The sequence below is a fragment of the Lichenostomus cassidix genome, unplaced genomic scaffold, assembly GCF_008360975.1.
Source record: "Lichenostomus cassidix isolate B80296 unplaced genomic scaffold, HeHo_3.0 HiC_scaffold_38, whole genome shotgun sequence".
Classification (NCBI taxonomy): domain Eukaryota; kingdom Metazoa; phylum Chordata; class Aves; order Passeriformes; family Meliphagidae; genus Lichenostomus; species Lichenostomus cassidix.
The window spans coordinates 1,386,439-1,402,079 of NW_028147440.1; the positions used below are offsets into that span (position 1 = coordinate 1,386,439).

Here is a 15,641-nt window from a genome sequence, read left to right on the forward strand (position 1 = left end):
CCCAAAAACGGCCCAAAAACCCCGAAAATGGCCCAAAAACTCCAAAAACGGCCCAAAAACGGCCCAAAAACCCCAAAAACAGCCCAAAAACGGCCTGGGACACCCCAAAAACAGCCCAAAAACCCCGAAAATGGCCCAAAAACTCCAAAAACGGCCCAAAAACGGTCCAAAAACGGCCCAAAAATGGCCCAAAAACGGCCTGGGACACCCCAAAAACAGCCCAAAAACCCCAAACACGGCCCAAAAATGGCCCAAAAACCCCAAACACGGCCCAAAACCGGCCCAATAACCCCAAAAACGGCCCAAAAACCCCAAAAAACCCAAAAACGGCCCAAAAACCCCAAAAGCAGCCCAAAAACCCCCAAAATGGCCCAAAAACCCCAAAAGCAGCCCAAAAACCCCAAAAACGGCCTGGGACACCCCAAAAACACCACCTTGGGCTGCGGGTCAGCGGGGAGGTGAGGGGGGATGCATCCCGAAAATGGCCCAAAAACGGCCCAAAAACCCCAAAAAAACCCAAAAACGGCCCAAAAACCCCAAAAACGGCCCAAAAACCCAAAAAACCCCAAAAACGGCCCAAAAACCCCCAAAAAACCAAAAAAACCCAAAACCGGCCCAAAAACGGCCCAAAAACCCCAAAAACGGTCCAAAAACCCCAAAAAAGGCCCAAAAAACGGCCCAAAACCGGCCCAAAAACCCCAAAACCAGCCTGGGACACCCCAAAAACACCACCTTGGGCTGGGGATGGCACGGGGGTCAGGGGGGATGCATCCCGAAAATGGGCTGGGTACCCCAAAAACGGCCTGGGACACCCCAAAAACAGCCCAAAGCACCATTGGGACATCCCAAAAATGGCCCAAAAACCCCAAAAACACCACCTTGGGCTGGGATAGTGGGGGGGTGAGAGGGGTACACCCCGAAAATGGGCTGGGTACCCCAAAAATGGCCCAAAAACCCCAAAAACAACACCTTGGGCTGCGGGATGGTGGGGAGGTCAGGGGGGGATGCACCCCAAAAACGGCCCAAAAACCCCAAAAACGGCCCAGGATACCCCAAAAACAGCCCAGAGCACCATTGGGACACCCCAAAAATGGCCCAGAAACCCCAAAAATGGCCCGGGGCACCATTGGCACACCCCAAAAACAGCCCAAAAACCCCAAAAATGGCCCGGGGTACCCCAAAACCGGCCCAGGACACCCCAAAACCACGCACAGCCCCCTAGAAACAGCCCGGGTACCCCAAAAACAGCCCAGGGCACCCCAAAAACAGCCACAGCCCTGTTGGGACACCCCCAAAACCAGCCAGGGGTACCCCAAATTCCACCCAGAACCCCCAAATCTCCATCCAACCCCAATTTTTTGGGGGGAAAAAGAGCCTGGGGCACCCCAAATCTCCATCCAACCCCCTTATTTTTGGGAATGCAGAGCCGGGGCACCCCAAATCCCACCCAAATCCCCCCAAATCCCCCCAAAACCCCCCAAATCCCCCCAAATCCCAGCCAAATCCCCCCAAATACCAACCAAATCCCACCCAAATCCCCAAATCCCCCAAACCCCCAAATCCCAACCAAATCCCAACCAAATCCCCCAAATCCCAACCAAATCCCCCCAAATCCCACCCAAATCCTCCCAAATCCCCCAAATCCCCCCCCAAATCCCCCCCAAATCCCACCCAAATTCCCCCAAAACCCCCCTAAACCCCCCAAATCCCCCCCAAGCCCCCCGCAGACCTTGGGGTGACCCCTGACGGCGCAGTTGAGAGCAGTGGAGTATCCGGCGACGGCGCTGCGATCCACCAGCGGGGTGAGGAACTGCGGGGCTGAGCGGAAATCATGCTCCTGGTACTGCGGGGGCTTCAGGCGGAGCTCTGGGGGGTTAGGGACCCCAAAATGGGGTTAGAGACCTCAAAAATGGGGTTAGGGACACCAAAAATGGGGTGAGGGATCCCAAAATGGGGTTAGGGATCCCAAAAATGGGGTGAGGAACTGCGGGGCTGAGCGGAAATCGTGCTCCTGGTACTGCGGGGGCTTCAGGCGGAGTTCTGTGGGATTTACGGGGTTAGGGACCCCAAAAATGGGGGGAGGGACCCCAAAAATGGGGTTAGGAACACCAAAATGGGGTGGGGGACACCAAAAATGGGGTTAGGGACCCTAAAAATGGGGTGAGGGACCTCAAAAATGGGGTGAGGGACACCAAAATGGGGTGAGTGACACCAAAAATGGGGACAGGGACCCTAAAATGGGGTGAGGGATCCTAAAATAAGGTTAGGGACACCAAAACTGGGGTGAGCGATCCGAAAAATGGGGTGAGGGACACCAAAATGGGGTGAGGGACACTAAAAATGGGGTGAGAGACACCAAAAATGGGGTTAGGGACCCTAAAATAGGGTGAGAGACACCTAAAATGGGGTGAGCGATCCGAAAAATGGGGTGAGGGACCCCAAAAATGGGGTTAGAGACCCTAAAAATGGGGTTAGGGATCATAAAAAGGGGGTTAGGAACACCAAATATGGGGTGAGGGACCTCAAAAATGGGTTGAGAGGCACCAAAATGGTGTTAGGGACAACAAAAATGGGGTGAGGAACCCAAAAAATGGGGTTAAAGACACCAAAAATGGGGTGAGGGATCCCTAAATAGGGTGTGAGGGACCTCAAAATGGAATTAGAGACCCCAAAAATGGGGTGAGGAACTGCGGGGCTGAGCGGAAATCGTGCTCCTGGTACTGAGGGGGCTTCAGGCGGAGTTCTGTGGGATTTACGGGGTTAGGGACCCCAAAAATGGGGTGAGGGACCCTAAAAATGGAGATAGGGATCCCAAAATGGGGTTAGGGACACCAAAAATGGGGTTAGGAATCCCAAAAATGGGGGGAGGGACCCCGAAATGGGGTGAGGGACACCAAAAATGGGGTTAGAGACCCTAAAAATGGGGTTAGGGACACCAAAAATGGGGTGAGGGATCGGAAAAATGGAGATAGAGATCCTAAAAATGGGGTTAGGGATCTTAAAAATGGGGTGTGGGAAACCAAAAATGGGGTGAGTGACCCCAAAATGGGGTTAGAGACCCTAAAAATGGGGTTAAGGACCCCAAAATGGGGTGTGGGACCCCAAAAATGGGGTTAGAGATCCCAAAAATGGGGTGAGTGATCCCAAAAATGGGGTGAGGGACACCAAAAATGGGGTTAGGGACTCCAAAAATGGGGTGAGGGATCCTAAAAATGGGATTAGGGACACCAAAAATGGGGTGAGGGAGTCCAAAATGGGGTTAGGGACCCAAAAAATGGGGTGAGGAACTGCGGGGCTGAGCGGAAATCGTGCTCCTGGTACTGCGGGGGCTTCAGGCGGAGTTCTGGGGGGATTTGGGGGGTTAGGGACCCCAAAATGGGGTGTGGGACCCTAAAAACGGGATGAGGGACCCCAAAAATGGGGTGAAGGACCTTAAAAATGGGGTTAGAGACCCCAAAAATGAGGTGTGGGACCCCAAAAATGGGGTTAGAGACACCAAAAATGGGGTGAGGGACCCCAAAATGGAGTGAGGGATCCTAAAAATGGGGTTAGGGATCCCAAAAATGGGGTGAGGGATCCCAAAATTGGGGTGAGAGACCCTAAAAATGGGGTGAGGGACCCCAAAATGGGGTGGGATGTGGGGTGAGGGAGATGTGGGGTGAGAAAGAGGGTTGGGGTTTTGGGGGTTTTGGGGTTTTTGGGGTTTTGGAGTTTTTGGGGTTTTTGGGGTTTTTTGGGGGGTTTTTGGGTTTGGGGAAAGGGGAATGGGAGGGGAAAAGGTGTGAGAAAAAATCCCAAAATCCCCCTAAAAATGCCCTCAAATCTCCCCAAATCCCCTCAAAACCCCCCCAAATCTCCCCCAAATCTCCCCAAAATCCCCCAAATTTGGTTACCAGCTTTAGGGATGACAGCAGTGTTTTTGGACAGCCCTGGTTTCTCACTCAGCCTGCACAGGTAACCCAAAACACCCCAAAAATCCCCCAAAAATCCTTTCAAAACTCCCCAAAATCCCCCAAATCTCCCCATCCTCTCAAAATCCCCCAAATCACCCCAAATTCCCCCAAATCTCCCCAGCCTCAAAATCTGCTGAATCTCCACCCCAGATCCCCCAAAATCCCGTAATCCCAAATCTCCCCAAATTCCTCATAAATCTCCCAAATCACCCCAAATCCTGTACTCCAAATCACCCCCAAATCTGCCCAAAAGCCCCCCTAAATCCCCTCAAAACTCCCCAAATCCTCTCAAAACTCCCCCAAATCCCCTCCAAATCTCCCCAAATTACCCCAAAATCCCCCAAAACCCCCAAATTTTGGGATACCAGCTTTGGGGATGACAGCAGTGTTTTTGGACAGCCCTGGTTTCTCGCTCAGCCCACACAGGTAACCCAAAACACCCCAAAAATCCCCCAAAAATCCCCTCCAATCTCCCCAAAATCCCCTCAAAATCCCCCTAAAATCCCCTAAATCCCCTCAAAACTCCCCCAAATCCTCTCCAAATCTCCCAAATCACCCCAAAAATCCCCCAAAATCACCCCAAATCCCCTCAAAAATCCCCTGAAAATCCTCTCAAATCCCCCCAAATCTCCCCAAAAATCTCTCAAATCCCCCCAAAATCCCCCAAAAACCCCCAAATTTTGGGGTACCAGCTTTGGGGATGACAGCAGTGTTTTTGGACAGCCCTGGTTTCTCGCTCAGCCCACACAGGTTCTCGCTGAACACCTTGAACAGGTACTCATTGCCCATCACCAGCTCCGACACCGTGCAGCGCAGCGGCCGGTTGTGCTCGTACACCGTGAACCACTCCTGGGGGAATTTGGGGGGAATTTTGGGATTTTGGGGTCATTTCGGAATTTTGGGCAGATTTGGGGGTGTTTGGGTCATTTTGGGTGAATTTTGGGTGATTTTGGGGTCATTTTGGGGTGATTTTGGGGTGATTTTTGGGTGATTTTGGGGTAATTTTGGGTGATTTTGGGGTGATTTGGGGTGATTTTGGGGTATTTTGGGATTCTGGGGGTAATTTTGGGGTGATTTTGGAGTCATTTTGGAGTCATTTTGGGATTCTGAGGGTAATTTTAGGGTATTTTTGGGATTTGGGGATAATTTTGGGGGTCATTTTGAGATTCTGAGTGCCATTTTGGGGTGATTTGAGGTGATTTTGGGGTGATTTGGGGTGATTTGGGGTCATTTTGGGATTCTGGGGGTGATTTTGAGGTGATTTTGGGTGATTTTGGGGTTTCCCATCACCAGCTCTACACCGTGCAGCGCAGCGGCCGGTTGTGCTCGTACACCGTGAACCACTCCTGCGGGAATTTTGGGGTGATTTGGGTCATTTTGGGGTCATTCTGGGATTTTGGGGTCATTTTGGGATAATTTGGGGTCATTTTGGGATAATTTGGGGTCATTTTGAGGGAGCTTTGAGGGGATTTGGGGTCATTTTGGGGTGATTTGGGTTAATTTTGGAGTCATTTTGGGGTAATTTAGGGATTTTGGGGTCATTTTGGGGTAAATTGGGTTAAGTTTGGGGTAAATTTGGGGTGATTTTGTGGCTCATTTTGGGGTAATTTTTGGGATCATTTTGGGTTAATTTTGGGGTAAATTGGGTGATTTTGGGGATAATTTTGGGGTAATTTCAGGGTGATTTTGAGGATCATTTAGGAATGATTTTGGGGTAATTTTGCAGTAATTTTTGGGGTATTTTTAGAATAATTTTGGGATAATTTTGGGGTAATTTTTGGGTAATTTTGGGATAATTTCAGGGTAAATTTGGGGTGGTTTTGGGGTAATTTTGGGGTCTCACCATGGTTCTCTTGTCGCCTTCATGATGGTGTAACCGGTGATCTCAGCGTTTGGGGACATTTTGGGGTGATTTTGGGGAAATTTTGGGGTGATTTTGGGGAAATTTTCGGGTAATTTTGTGGTAAATTTGGGGTGATTTTTGGGGAAATTTTAGGGTCATTTTGGGGTGATTTTTGGAGTAATTTTGGGGATAATTTTGGGGTCATTTTGGGGTAAATTTGAGGTGATTTTGGGGATAATTTTGGGGTAATTTAGGGATAATTTTGGCATGATTTTGAGATCATTTTGGGGTCATTTTGGGGTGATTTTTGGGGTAATTTTGGGATAATTTCGGGGTGATTTTGGGGATCATTTTGGGGTGTTTTTGGGATAAATTTCGTCAATTCTGAGGCTCATTTTGGGGACATTTTGGGATAAATTTGGGGTGATTTTGAGGATCATTTTGGGGTGTTTTTGGGGTGTTTTTGGGATCATTTTTGGCTAATTTCGGGATAATTTTGGGATAATTTCAGGATAATTTTGGGGTAATTTTGGGGATAATTTTGGGGTGATTTTTGGGGAAATTTTTGGGTAATTTTGGGGCTCATTTTGGAGTAATTTTGGGGTAATTTTTGGTATAATTTTGATATCATTTTGGCATGATTTTGGGAATAATTTTGGGATCATTTTGGGGTAAATTTGGGATAATTTTGGGATCATTTTGGGGCGATTTTGGGGTAATTTTGGGGATGATTTTGGGGTGAGTTTGGTATGATTTTGGAGTAATTTTGCCGCAATTTTTGGGGTAATCTTGATGTGATTTTGGGATAATTTTGATATAATTTAGGTATGACTTTGGGAATAATTTTGGGGTAATTTTGGGGTGTTTTTGGGATCATTTTGGGTATCATTTTGGGGTAACTTTGGGGTGTTTTTGGGGTAATTTTGGGGTCTCACCATGGTTCTCTTGTCGGCCTTCATGATGGTGTAACCGGTGAGCTCAGCGTTGCCATCGTCCTCGGGAGGTTCCCATTCCACCAGGGCGTTGAACCCCCAAACCTCCTTCACCTGCACGTTCTTGGGGGGCCCTGGCTTCTCTGGGGGGGAAGGAGACCTCAGAGACCCCAAAACCCAAAAAAACCCCAAAAAACCCTGAAAAAATACACCCAGAAATACCCTAAATATCGAAATAATCCCCAAAAATGCCCCAAATAGCCCCAAACCTCCTTCACCTGCACGTTCTTGGGGGGCCCTGGCTTCTCTGGGGGGGCAAAGAGACCTCAGAGACCCCAAAACACAAAAAAACCCAAAAAAAACCCCAAAAAAACACACCCAGAAATACCCTAGATATCGAAAAAATCCCCAAAAATGCCCCAAATAGCCCCAAAAATGCCCTAAATGGCCCCAAACCTCCTTCACCTGCACGTTCTTGGGGGGCCCTGGCTTCTCTGGGGGGCAAAGTGACCTCAGAGACCCCAAAACACAAAAAAACCCAAAAAAACCCCCAAAAAAATACACCCAGAAATACCCTAGATATCGAAAAAATCCCCAAAAATCCCCCAAATAGCCCCAAACCTCCTTCACCTGCACGTTCTTGGGGGGCCCTGGCTTCTCTGGGGGGGAAGGAGACCTCAGGGACCCCAAAACACCCCAAAACCCAAAAAAAACCCCGAAAAAATACACCCAGAAATACCCTAGATATCGAAAAAATCCCCAAAAATGCCCTAAATAGCCCCAAAAATCCCCCAAATGGCCCCAAAAATGCCCTAAATAACCCCAAATCTCCTTCACCTGTGGGTTATTGGGGGACAAAGTGACCTCAGGGACCCCAAAACATCCCAAAACCCAAAAAAACCCCCAAAAAATATTCCTAAATATCGAAAAAATCCCTTCTATAGCCCCAAAAATGCCCCAAATAGCCCCAAAAATCCCCTAAATAGCCCCAAACCTCCTTCACCTGCACGTTCTTGGGGGGCCCTGGCTTCTCTGGGGGGCAAAGAGACCTCAGGGACCCCAAAACCCAAAAAAACCCCAAAAAAAATCCCAAAAAATACCCTAGTATTGAAAAAATCCCTTCTATAGCCCCAAAAATCTCCCAAACAGCCCCAAACCTCCTTCACCTGCACGTTCTTGGGAGACAAAGTGACCTCAGAGACCCCAAAACACCCCAAAACCCAAAAAAACCCCAAAAAAATATCCCAAAATAATCCCTAAATATCGAAAAAATCCCTTCTATAGCCCCAAAAATGCCCCAAATAGCCCCAAAAATCCCCCAAATAGCCCCAAAAATCCCCTAAATGACCCCAAAAATCCTCTAAATGACCCCAAAGCTCCTTCACCTGCACGTTCTTGGGGGACAAAGTGACCTCAGAGACCCCAAAACACCCCAAAACCCTAAAAAACCCGAAAAAATCCCAAAAAATACCCTAAATATCGAAAAAATCCCTTCTATAGCCCCAAAAATCCCCTAACTAGCCCCAAAAATCCCCCAAATAGCCCCAAAAATGCCCTAAATGACCCCAAAAATCCCCTAACTAGCCCCAAATCTCCTTCATCTGTGGGTTCTTGGGGGACACAGTGATCTCAGAGACCCCAAAACAAAAAAAAACCCCGAAAAAATCCCAAAAAATACCCTAAATATCGAAAAAATCCCCCAAAATGCCCTAAATAGCCCCAAAAATCCCCCAAATAGCCCCAAAGCTCCTTCACCTGCACGTTCTTGGGGGACAAAGTGACCTCAGGGACCCCAAAACATCCCAAAACCCAAAAAAACCCCCCCAAAAATCCCAAAAATACCCTAAATATAAAAAAATCCCTCAAAATCCCCTAAATGGCCCCAAAAATCCCCCAAATAGCCCCAAAAATCCCCCAAATAGCCCCAAACCTCCTTCACCTGCTGGTTCTTGGGGGACAAAGTGACCTCAGAGACCCCAAAACATCCCAAAACCCAAAAAAACCCCAAAAAATATTCCTAAATATCGAAAAAATCCCTTCTATAGCCCCAAAAATACCCCAAAGCCCAAAAAAATCCCCCAAAACCCCCAAAAATACCCCAAATATAAAAAAATAACCTAAATACCCCTAAAATAGCCCCAAGTGCTCCTCTCGTCCCTCCCAGTGCTCCCAGTTCCCAATCCCAGTATCTCCCAGTGCTCCCAGTTCCCAATCCCAGCTCCTCCCAGTGCTCCCAGTTCCCAATCCCAGTCACCCTACCCAGTTCCCCCAGTGCTCCCAGTGTCTCCCAGTCCCTCCCAGTACTCCCAGTTTCCATTCCCATCATTCCCAGTGTCTCCCAGTATCTCCCAGTGCTCCCAGTTCCCAATCCCAGTTGCTCCCAGTGCTCCCAGTTCCCAATCCCAGTGCTCCCAGTGCTCCCAGTTCCCAATCCCAGTGCTCCCAGTCCCTCCCAGTACTCCCAGTTCCCGTTCCCATCATTCCCAGTTCCCCAGTGCTCCCAGTTCCCAATCCCAGTCACCCTTCCCAGTTCCCCCATTGTCCCAGTTGCTCCCAGTTCTCCCAGTACTCCCAGTCCCCCCAGTTACCGACGATCCTCAGCCTCATCTCTGCCGTGTCCTCCATGCCCTCAATGCTGACACTCCCAGTTCCCAATCCCATCACTCCCAGTGCTCCCAGTTCCCAATCCCAGTCACCCTTCCCAGTTCCCCCATTGTCCCCAGTCGCTCCCAGTCCCTCCCAGTGCTCCCAGTTCCCCCAGTTACCGACGATCCTCAGTCTCATCTCGGCCGTGTCCTCCATGCCCTCGGTGCTGACACTCCCAGTATCTCCCAGTTCCCAATCCCATCACTCCCAGTGCTCCCAGTTCCCAATCCCAGTGACCCTTCCCATTGTCCCCATTGTCCCCATTGTCCCCATTGTCCCCAGTCGCTCCCAGTATGTCCCAGTTCCCCCAGTTACCGACGATCCTCAGCCTCATCTCGGCCGTGTCCTCCATGCCCTCAATGCGCACGCTCAGCCCGTAGCGCCCCGAGTGCCCCCTGGCGGCGGCGCGGATGAAGAACACCGTGTCGCGGTCCGACGTGCGCACGTGGATGTCATCGCCCAGAGCCCCGCCCTCCTTCGTCCACGTCACCTGGGGGCGGGGCTTGCCCTAAGGGGGCGGGGTCACAGAAGGGGCGGGGCTTCATTAGCCCTATAGATCTATGGGGCTGAGTTATCCCTATGGATCTATGGGGTTCAGTTAACCCTATAGTGCTATGGGGCTGCCCTATAGCCCCGCCCTCCTTCGTCCACGTCACCTGGGGGCGGGGCTTGCCCTAAGGGGGCGGGGCTTGGTCAGCCCTATAGATCTATGGGGCTCAGGTGTCCCTATAGATCTATGGGGTTCAGTTAACCCTATAGATATATGGGGCTGAGTTGTCCCTATAGGTTCAGTTATCCCTATAGATCTATGGGGCTGCCCTATAGCCCCGCCCTCCTTTGTCCACGTCACCTGGGGGCGGGGCTTGCCCTAAAGGGGGCGGGGCTTGGTCAGCCCTATAGATCTATGGGGTTCAGGTGTCCCTATGGATCAAACCCCAATCCCTGGGTCCCTTAAATTTTGGGATTTCCCATTTTTGGGATTTCCCATTTTTGGGATTTCCCATTTTTGGGATTTCCCATTTTCAGGATCCCAATTTTTGGGATTTCCCATTTTTGGGATTTCCCATTTTTGGGATTTCCCCCAATTTCGGGATCCCAATTTCTGAGATTCCCCATTTGTGGGATTTCCCATTTGTGGGATTTCCCCCATTTTCGGGATCCCAATTTTTGGGATTTCCCATTTTTGGGATCCTCTATATTTGAGATTCCCCATTTATGGGATTTCCCCCATTTTCGGGATCCCAGTTTTTGAGATTTCCCATTTGTGGGATTTCCCCCATTTTCGGGATCCCAATTTTTGGGATTTCCCATTTTCGGGATCCCTATTTATGGGATTTGCCAGTTTTGGGATTCTCTGTATTTGAGATTCCCCATTTGTGGGATTTCCCATTTGTGGGATTTCCTCCATTTTTGGGATTTCCCAATTTTTGGGATTTCCCAATTTTTGGGATTTCCCCCATTTTCAGGATCCCAATTTTTGAGATTTCCCATTTTCAGGATCCCAATTCTTAGGATTTCCCATTTTGGGATCTTCTGCATTTGAGATTCCCCATTTTTGGGATTTCCCATTATTATGATCCCCAATTCTTGGATTTTCCCACTTTTGGGATTTCCCATTGATGAGATTCCCCATTTTTGGGATTCCCATTTTTGGGATTTCCCATTTTTGGGATTCCCATTTTTGAGATTTCCCATTTTTGGGACTTCAAATTTTTGGGATTTCCCATTTTTTGGGATTTCTGGCTTACCTGGAACAGGATCACCAGGTTCACCTGCTCTCCAGTTTTTGGGATTTCCCATTTTTAGGATTTCCCATGTTTAGGATTTCCCAATTTTTGGGATTTTTTGGGATTTTCGGCTCACCTGGAACGGGATCACCAGGTTCACCTGCTCTCTCATTTCTGGGATTTCCCATTTTTGGGATTTTTTAGGATTTTTTGGGGGTTTCCAGCTCACCTGGAAGGGGATCACCAGGTTCACCTGCTCTCCCATTTTTCGGATTTCCCAATTTTTGGGATTTTCAGCTCACCTGGAATGGGATCACCAGGCTCACCTGTTCCCCCATTTTTAGGATTTCCCCCATTTGTAGGATTTCCCATTTTTTGGGGTTTTTTGGGGTTTCCAGCTCACCTGGAATGGGATCACCAGGTTCACCTGCTCCCCCATTATTAGGATTTCCCCCATTTTTGGGATTTTTTGGGATTTTTTGGGATTTTTTGGGATTTTTTGGGATTTTTTGGGATTTCTGGCTCACCTGGAATGGGATCACCAGGTTCACCTGCTCCCCCATTATTAGGATTTCCCAATTTTTGGGATTTTTTGGGGTTTCCAGCTCACCTGGAAGGGGATCACCAGGTTCACCTGCTCTCCCACCTTCCTGACGTAGGTTTGCCTCAGGTGCCTCGGCAGTCGGATTTTGGGGCGTTCTGGGGGAAAACACACAGTTTTGGGATCAGAACCCCCAATTTTGGGGTCCTCGTCCTTTTTGGGGTTTCCCTCGTATTTCGGGCTCTCTCCTCTGATTTTGGGATTTTCCCCCAATTTGGGATTTTCCCCCAAAGGCTCAGAAATTCCCCCATTGGTTTTGGGATTTTCCTCTTCGTTTTGGGATTTTCCTCTTCGTTTTGGGATTTTCCCCTTTGTTTTGGGATTGCCCCATTGGTTTTGGGATTTCCCCATAATTTTGGGATTTTCCTCTTCATTTTGGGATTTTCCTCTTCATTTTGGGATCTTCCCCCATGGTTTTGGGATTTCCCCATAATTTTGGGATTTCCCCCATGGTTTTGGGATTCCCCCTTGCTTTTTAGGATTTCCCCCATAATTTTGGGATCTTCTCCATAGTTTTGGGATTTCCCCCATAATTTTTGGGCTCCCTCCCCCCATTTTAGGGTCTCCCATCCCATATTTTGGGGTCTTCCCACAGTTTAGGGATTCCCCCTTGGTTTTGGGATTTCCTCCTTCTTTTAGGATTTCCCCCATAATTTTGGGATTTCCCCATATTTTAGGATTTCCCCCTTGATTTAGGATTTCCCTCATAATTTTGGGATTTCCCCCTTGGTTTTGGGATTTCCCTCATAATTTTGGGATCTCCCCTTGTTTTAGGGTGTCCCCCCGTAATTTTGGGATTTCCCCCTTGTTTTAGGATTTCCCCCATAATTTTGGGATCTTCCCCATAATTTTGGGATTTCCCCCATAATTTTAGGTTCCCACCCCACATTTTTCAGCTCCCACCCCATATTTTGGGGTCTTCCCAAAGTTTAGGGTTTCCCCCATAATTTTGGGATTCCCCTGCCATATTTTGGGATTCCCCCTTGTTTTAGGATTTCCCCCATAATTTTGGGATTTCCCCCTTGATTTAGGATTTCCCCCACAATTTTCAGCTCCCACCCCATATTTTTCAGCTCCCACCCCATATTTTGGGATTCCCCTGACATATTTTGGGATTCCCCTGCCATATTTTGGGATTTCCCCCTTCTTTTAGGATTTCCCCCACGTTTTAGCAATTCCCCCACAATTTTCGGCTCCCACCCCATATTTTAGGGTCTCCCTGCCATATTTTGGGATCTCCCCTTGTTTTAGGATTTCCCCCATAATTTTGGGATCTTCTCCATAGTTTTGGGATCTTCCCCAGAATTTTGGGATTTCCCCCACAATTTTCAGCTCCCACCCCCCATTTTGGGGTCTCCCCAAAGTTTTGGGATTCCCCCATAATTTTGGGATTTCCCCCTTCTTTTAGGATTTCCCCCATAGTTTTGGGATCTTCCCCATTATTTTAGGATTTCCCCCATAATTTTCAGCTCCCACCCCCCATTTTAGGGTCTCCCCACCCCATATTTTCAGCTCCCACCCCATAATTTTGGGTTCCCCCCTGTTTGGGGCCGTGGCTCACCCACGATCTCGCGGATGGTGACCGGCTGGGCCATGGTGGCCGGCGGGCTGCGGCCGGCGATGTTCACCCCGACGACCCTAAAAAGGAGCTTCTCTCCGGTGGGCAAACCGCGGACGGTGAGACCGCAGCGCTCCACCAGCTCGGTGTTAGCGGGGGTCCAGGTGGATTCTGGGGGTAAAAACAGGGATTTTGGGGTTTTTATGGGAATTTTGGGGTTTTATTGGGTTGGGAGGTTATGGGTTTGGGTTGATTTGGGATTGTGGAGTTATGGGATTGAGGTGATTTGAGACCACAGCGCTCAACCAGCTCGGTGTTAGCGGGAGTCCAGTTGGATTCTGGGGGAAATAACGGAGATTTTGGGGTTTTATGGGGGAAAAAATGGGAATTTTGGGGTTTTATGGGATTGTGGAGTTATGGGATTGAGGTGATTTGAGACCACAGCGCTCAACCAGCTCCGTGTTAGCGAGAGTCCAGGTGGATTCTGGGGGAAAAAATGGGGATTTTGGGGGTTTGGAATGGGAAATTTGGGGGATTTGTGGGGGAAAAATGGGAATTTTGGGGTGATTTGGGGTTGGGATTTATGGGTTTGGGGTGATTTGAGACCACAGCGCTCAACCAGCTCGGTGTTGGCGGGAGTCCAGGTGGATTCTGGGGAAAAAACGGGGATTTTGGGGGTTTCTGGGGAAAAAAATGGGAATTTGGGGGATTTGTGGGGAAAAAATGGGAATTTTGGGGTTTTATGGGAAATTTGAAGTTTTATGGGGTTGGGATTTATGGGATTGAGGTGATTTGAGACCACAGTGCTCAACGAGCTCGGTGTTGGCGGGAGTCCAGGTGGATTCTGGGGGAAAAACGGGGATTTTGGGGTTTTGTGGGGGGAAAAAATGGGAATTTTGGGGTTTTTATGGGATTGGGATTTATGGGATTGAGGTGATTTGAGACCACAGAGCTCAACCAGCTCCGTGTTGGCGGGGTTCCCAAACCCAAATTTGGGGTTCCTCACTGCCCAGATTTTGGGATTTCCCCCCAGATTTTGGGATCAATCCCACAGTTTCTCCCCCAGATTTTGGGGTCTGTCCTCTCAATTTCGGGATTTCGCCCCCAGTTTTGGGATTCCTCCCTGAATTTTGGGGTCCCAAACCCAAATTTCAGGTTCCCAACCCCAATTTTCAGTTCCTCACCCCCCAGATTTTGGGATTTCCCCCCCCAATTTCAGGATTCCCCCCAAATTTCCGGTTCCCAAACCCGAATTTCAGGTTCCCAACCCGAAATTTCAGTTCCTCACCCCCCCAAATTTTGGGATTTCCCCCCAAATTTTGAGATTTCCCCCCAATTTTGGGATTCCCCCCCAAATTTTGGGGTCCCAAAACCAAATTTCAGGGTCCCAAACCCAAATTTTGGGTTCCTTACCCCCCAAATTTTGGGATTTCCCCCCAGATTTTGGGATCAATCCCACAGTTCCTCCCCCAGATTTTGGGGTCTGTCCTCTCAATTTGGGGATTTCCCCCCCAGTTTTGGGATTGCCCCCCAAGTTTTGGGGTCCCAAACCCAAAATTCAGGTTCCCAAACCCAAATTTTCGAGTCCTCATCCCCCAGATTTTGGGATTTTCCCCCCTCAATTTCAGGATTCTCCCCAAATTTCAGGTTCCCAAACCCCAATTTCAGTTCCTCACCCCCCTCCTTGCACCACTCCACCAGGTATCCATTGATCCCCCAAATTTTGGGATTTCTCCCCCAATTTCGGGGTCCCAAACCCAAATTTTGGGGTCCCAAACTCAAATTTGGGGTTCCTCACCCCCCAAATTTTGGGATTTCCCCCCAGACTTTGGGATTTCCCCCCCAATTTCAGGATCTCCTCTCAATTTTGGGTCCCAAACTCAAATTTCAGGGTCCCAAACCCAAATTTCAGGGTCCCAAACCCCTATTTTAGGGTCCCAAACCCGAATTTCAGGGTCCCAAACCCAAATTTTGGGGTCCCAAACCCGAATTTCAGGGTCCCAAACCCAAATTTCAGGGTCCCAAATCCAAATTTTGGGTTCCCAAACCCAAATTTTGGGGTCCCAAACTCAAATTTCAGGGTTCCAAACCCAAATTTTAGGGTCCCAAACCCAATTTTAGGGTTCCAAACCCGAATTTTGGGGTCCCAACCCCCAATTTCAGTTCCTCACCCCCCTCCTTGCACCACTCCACCAGGTAGCCGTCGATCCCCCCTGCCCCCAGCCGCTCTGGGGGTCTCCACTTGAGGGTCGCCGTGGTGTCAGTGACGTCCTCCAGGGTCAGGTGGGTGGGTTCGCTCGTGGGGGCTGAGGGGAGACAGGATCACCCCAAAATCAGCCCAAAATTGGTCCAAAATCAGCCCAAAATCACCCCAAAATTAG

General features: G+C 49.1%; 1 protein-coding gene across 1 annotated transcript in view; it reads right to left on the bottom strand.

Annotated features, from left to right (window-relative positions):
* MYBPC2 (myosin binding protein C2) overlaps positions 1 to 15,641 on the bottom strand; it is a gene marked incomplete at its 5' end in the record, with an annotated part of 98,215 nt that overhangs the window by 47,046 nt on the left and 35,528 nt on the right. The window contains 8 exons of the mRNA XM_085045400.1: positions 1,206 to 1,218; positions 1,719 to 1,866; positions 4,643 to 4,802; positions 6,732 to 6,871; positions 9,690 to 9,882; positions 11,712 to 11,800; positions 13,264 to 13,431; positions 15,432 to 15,566. Of these exons, the coding sequence (XP_084901526.1) occupies positions 1,206 to 1,218; positions 1,719 to 1,866; positions 4,643 to 4,802; positions 6,732 to 6,871; positions 9,690 to 9,882; positions 11,712 to 11,800; positions 13,264 to 13,431; positions 15,432 to 15,566 (1,046 nt within the window). The remainder of the gene's footprint in view (positions 1 to 1,205; positions 1,219 to 1,718; positions 1,867 to 4,642; positions 4,803 to 6,731; positions 6,872 to 9,689; positions 9,883 to 11,711; positions 11,801 to 13,263; positions 13,432 to 15,431; positions 15,567 to 15,641) is intronic.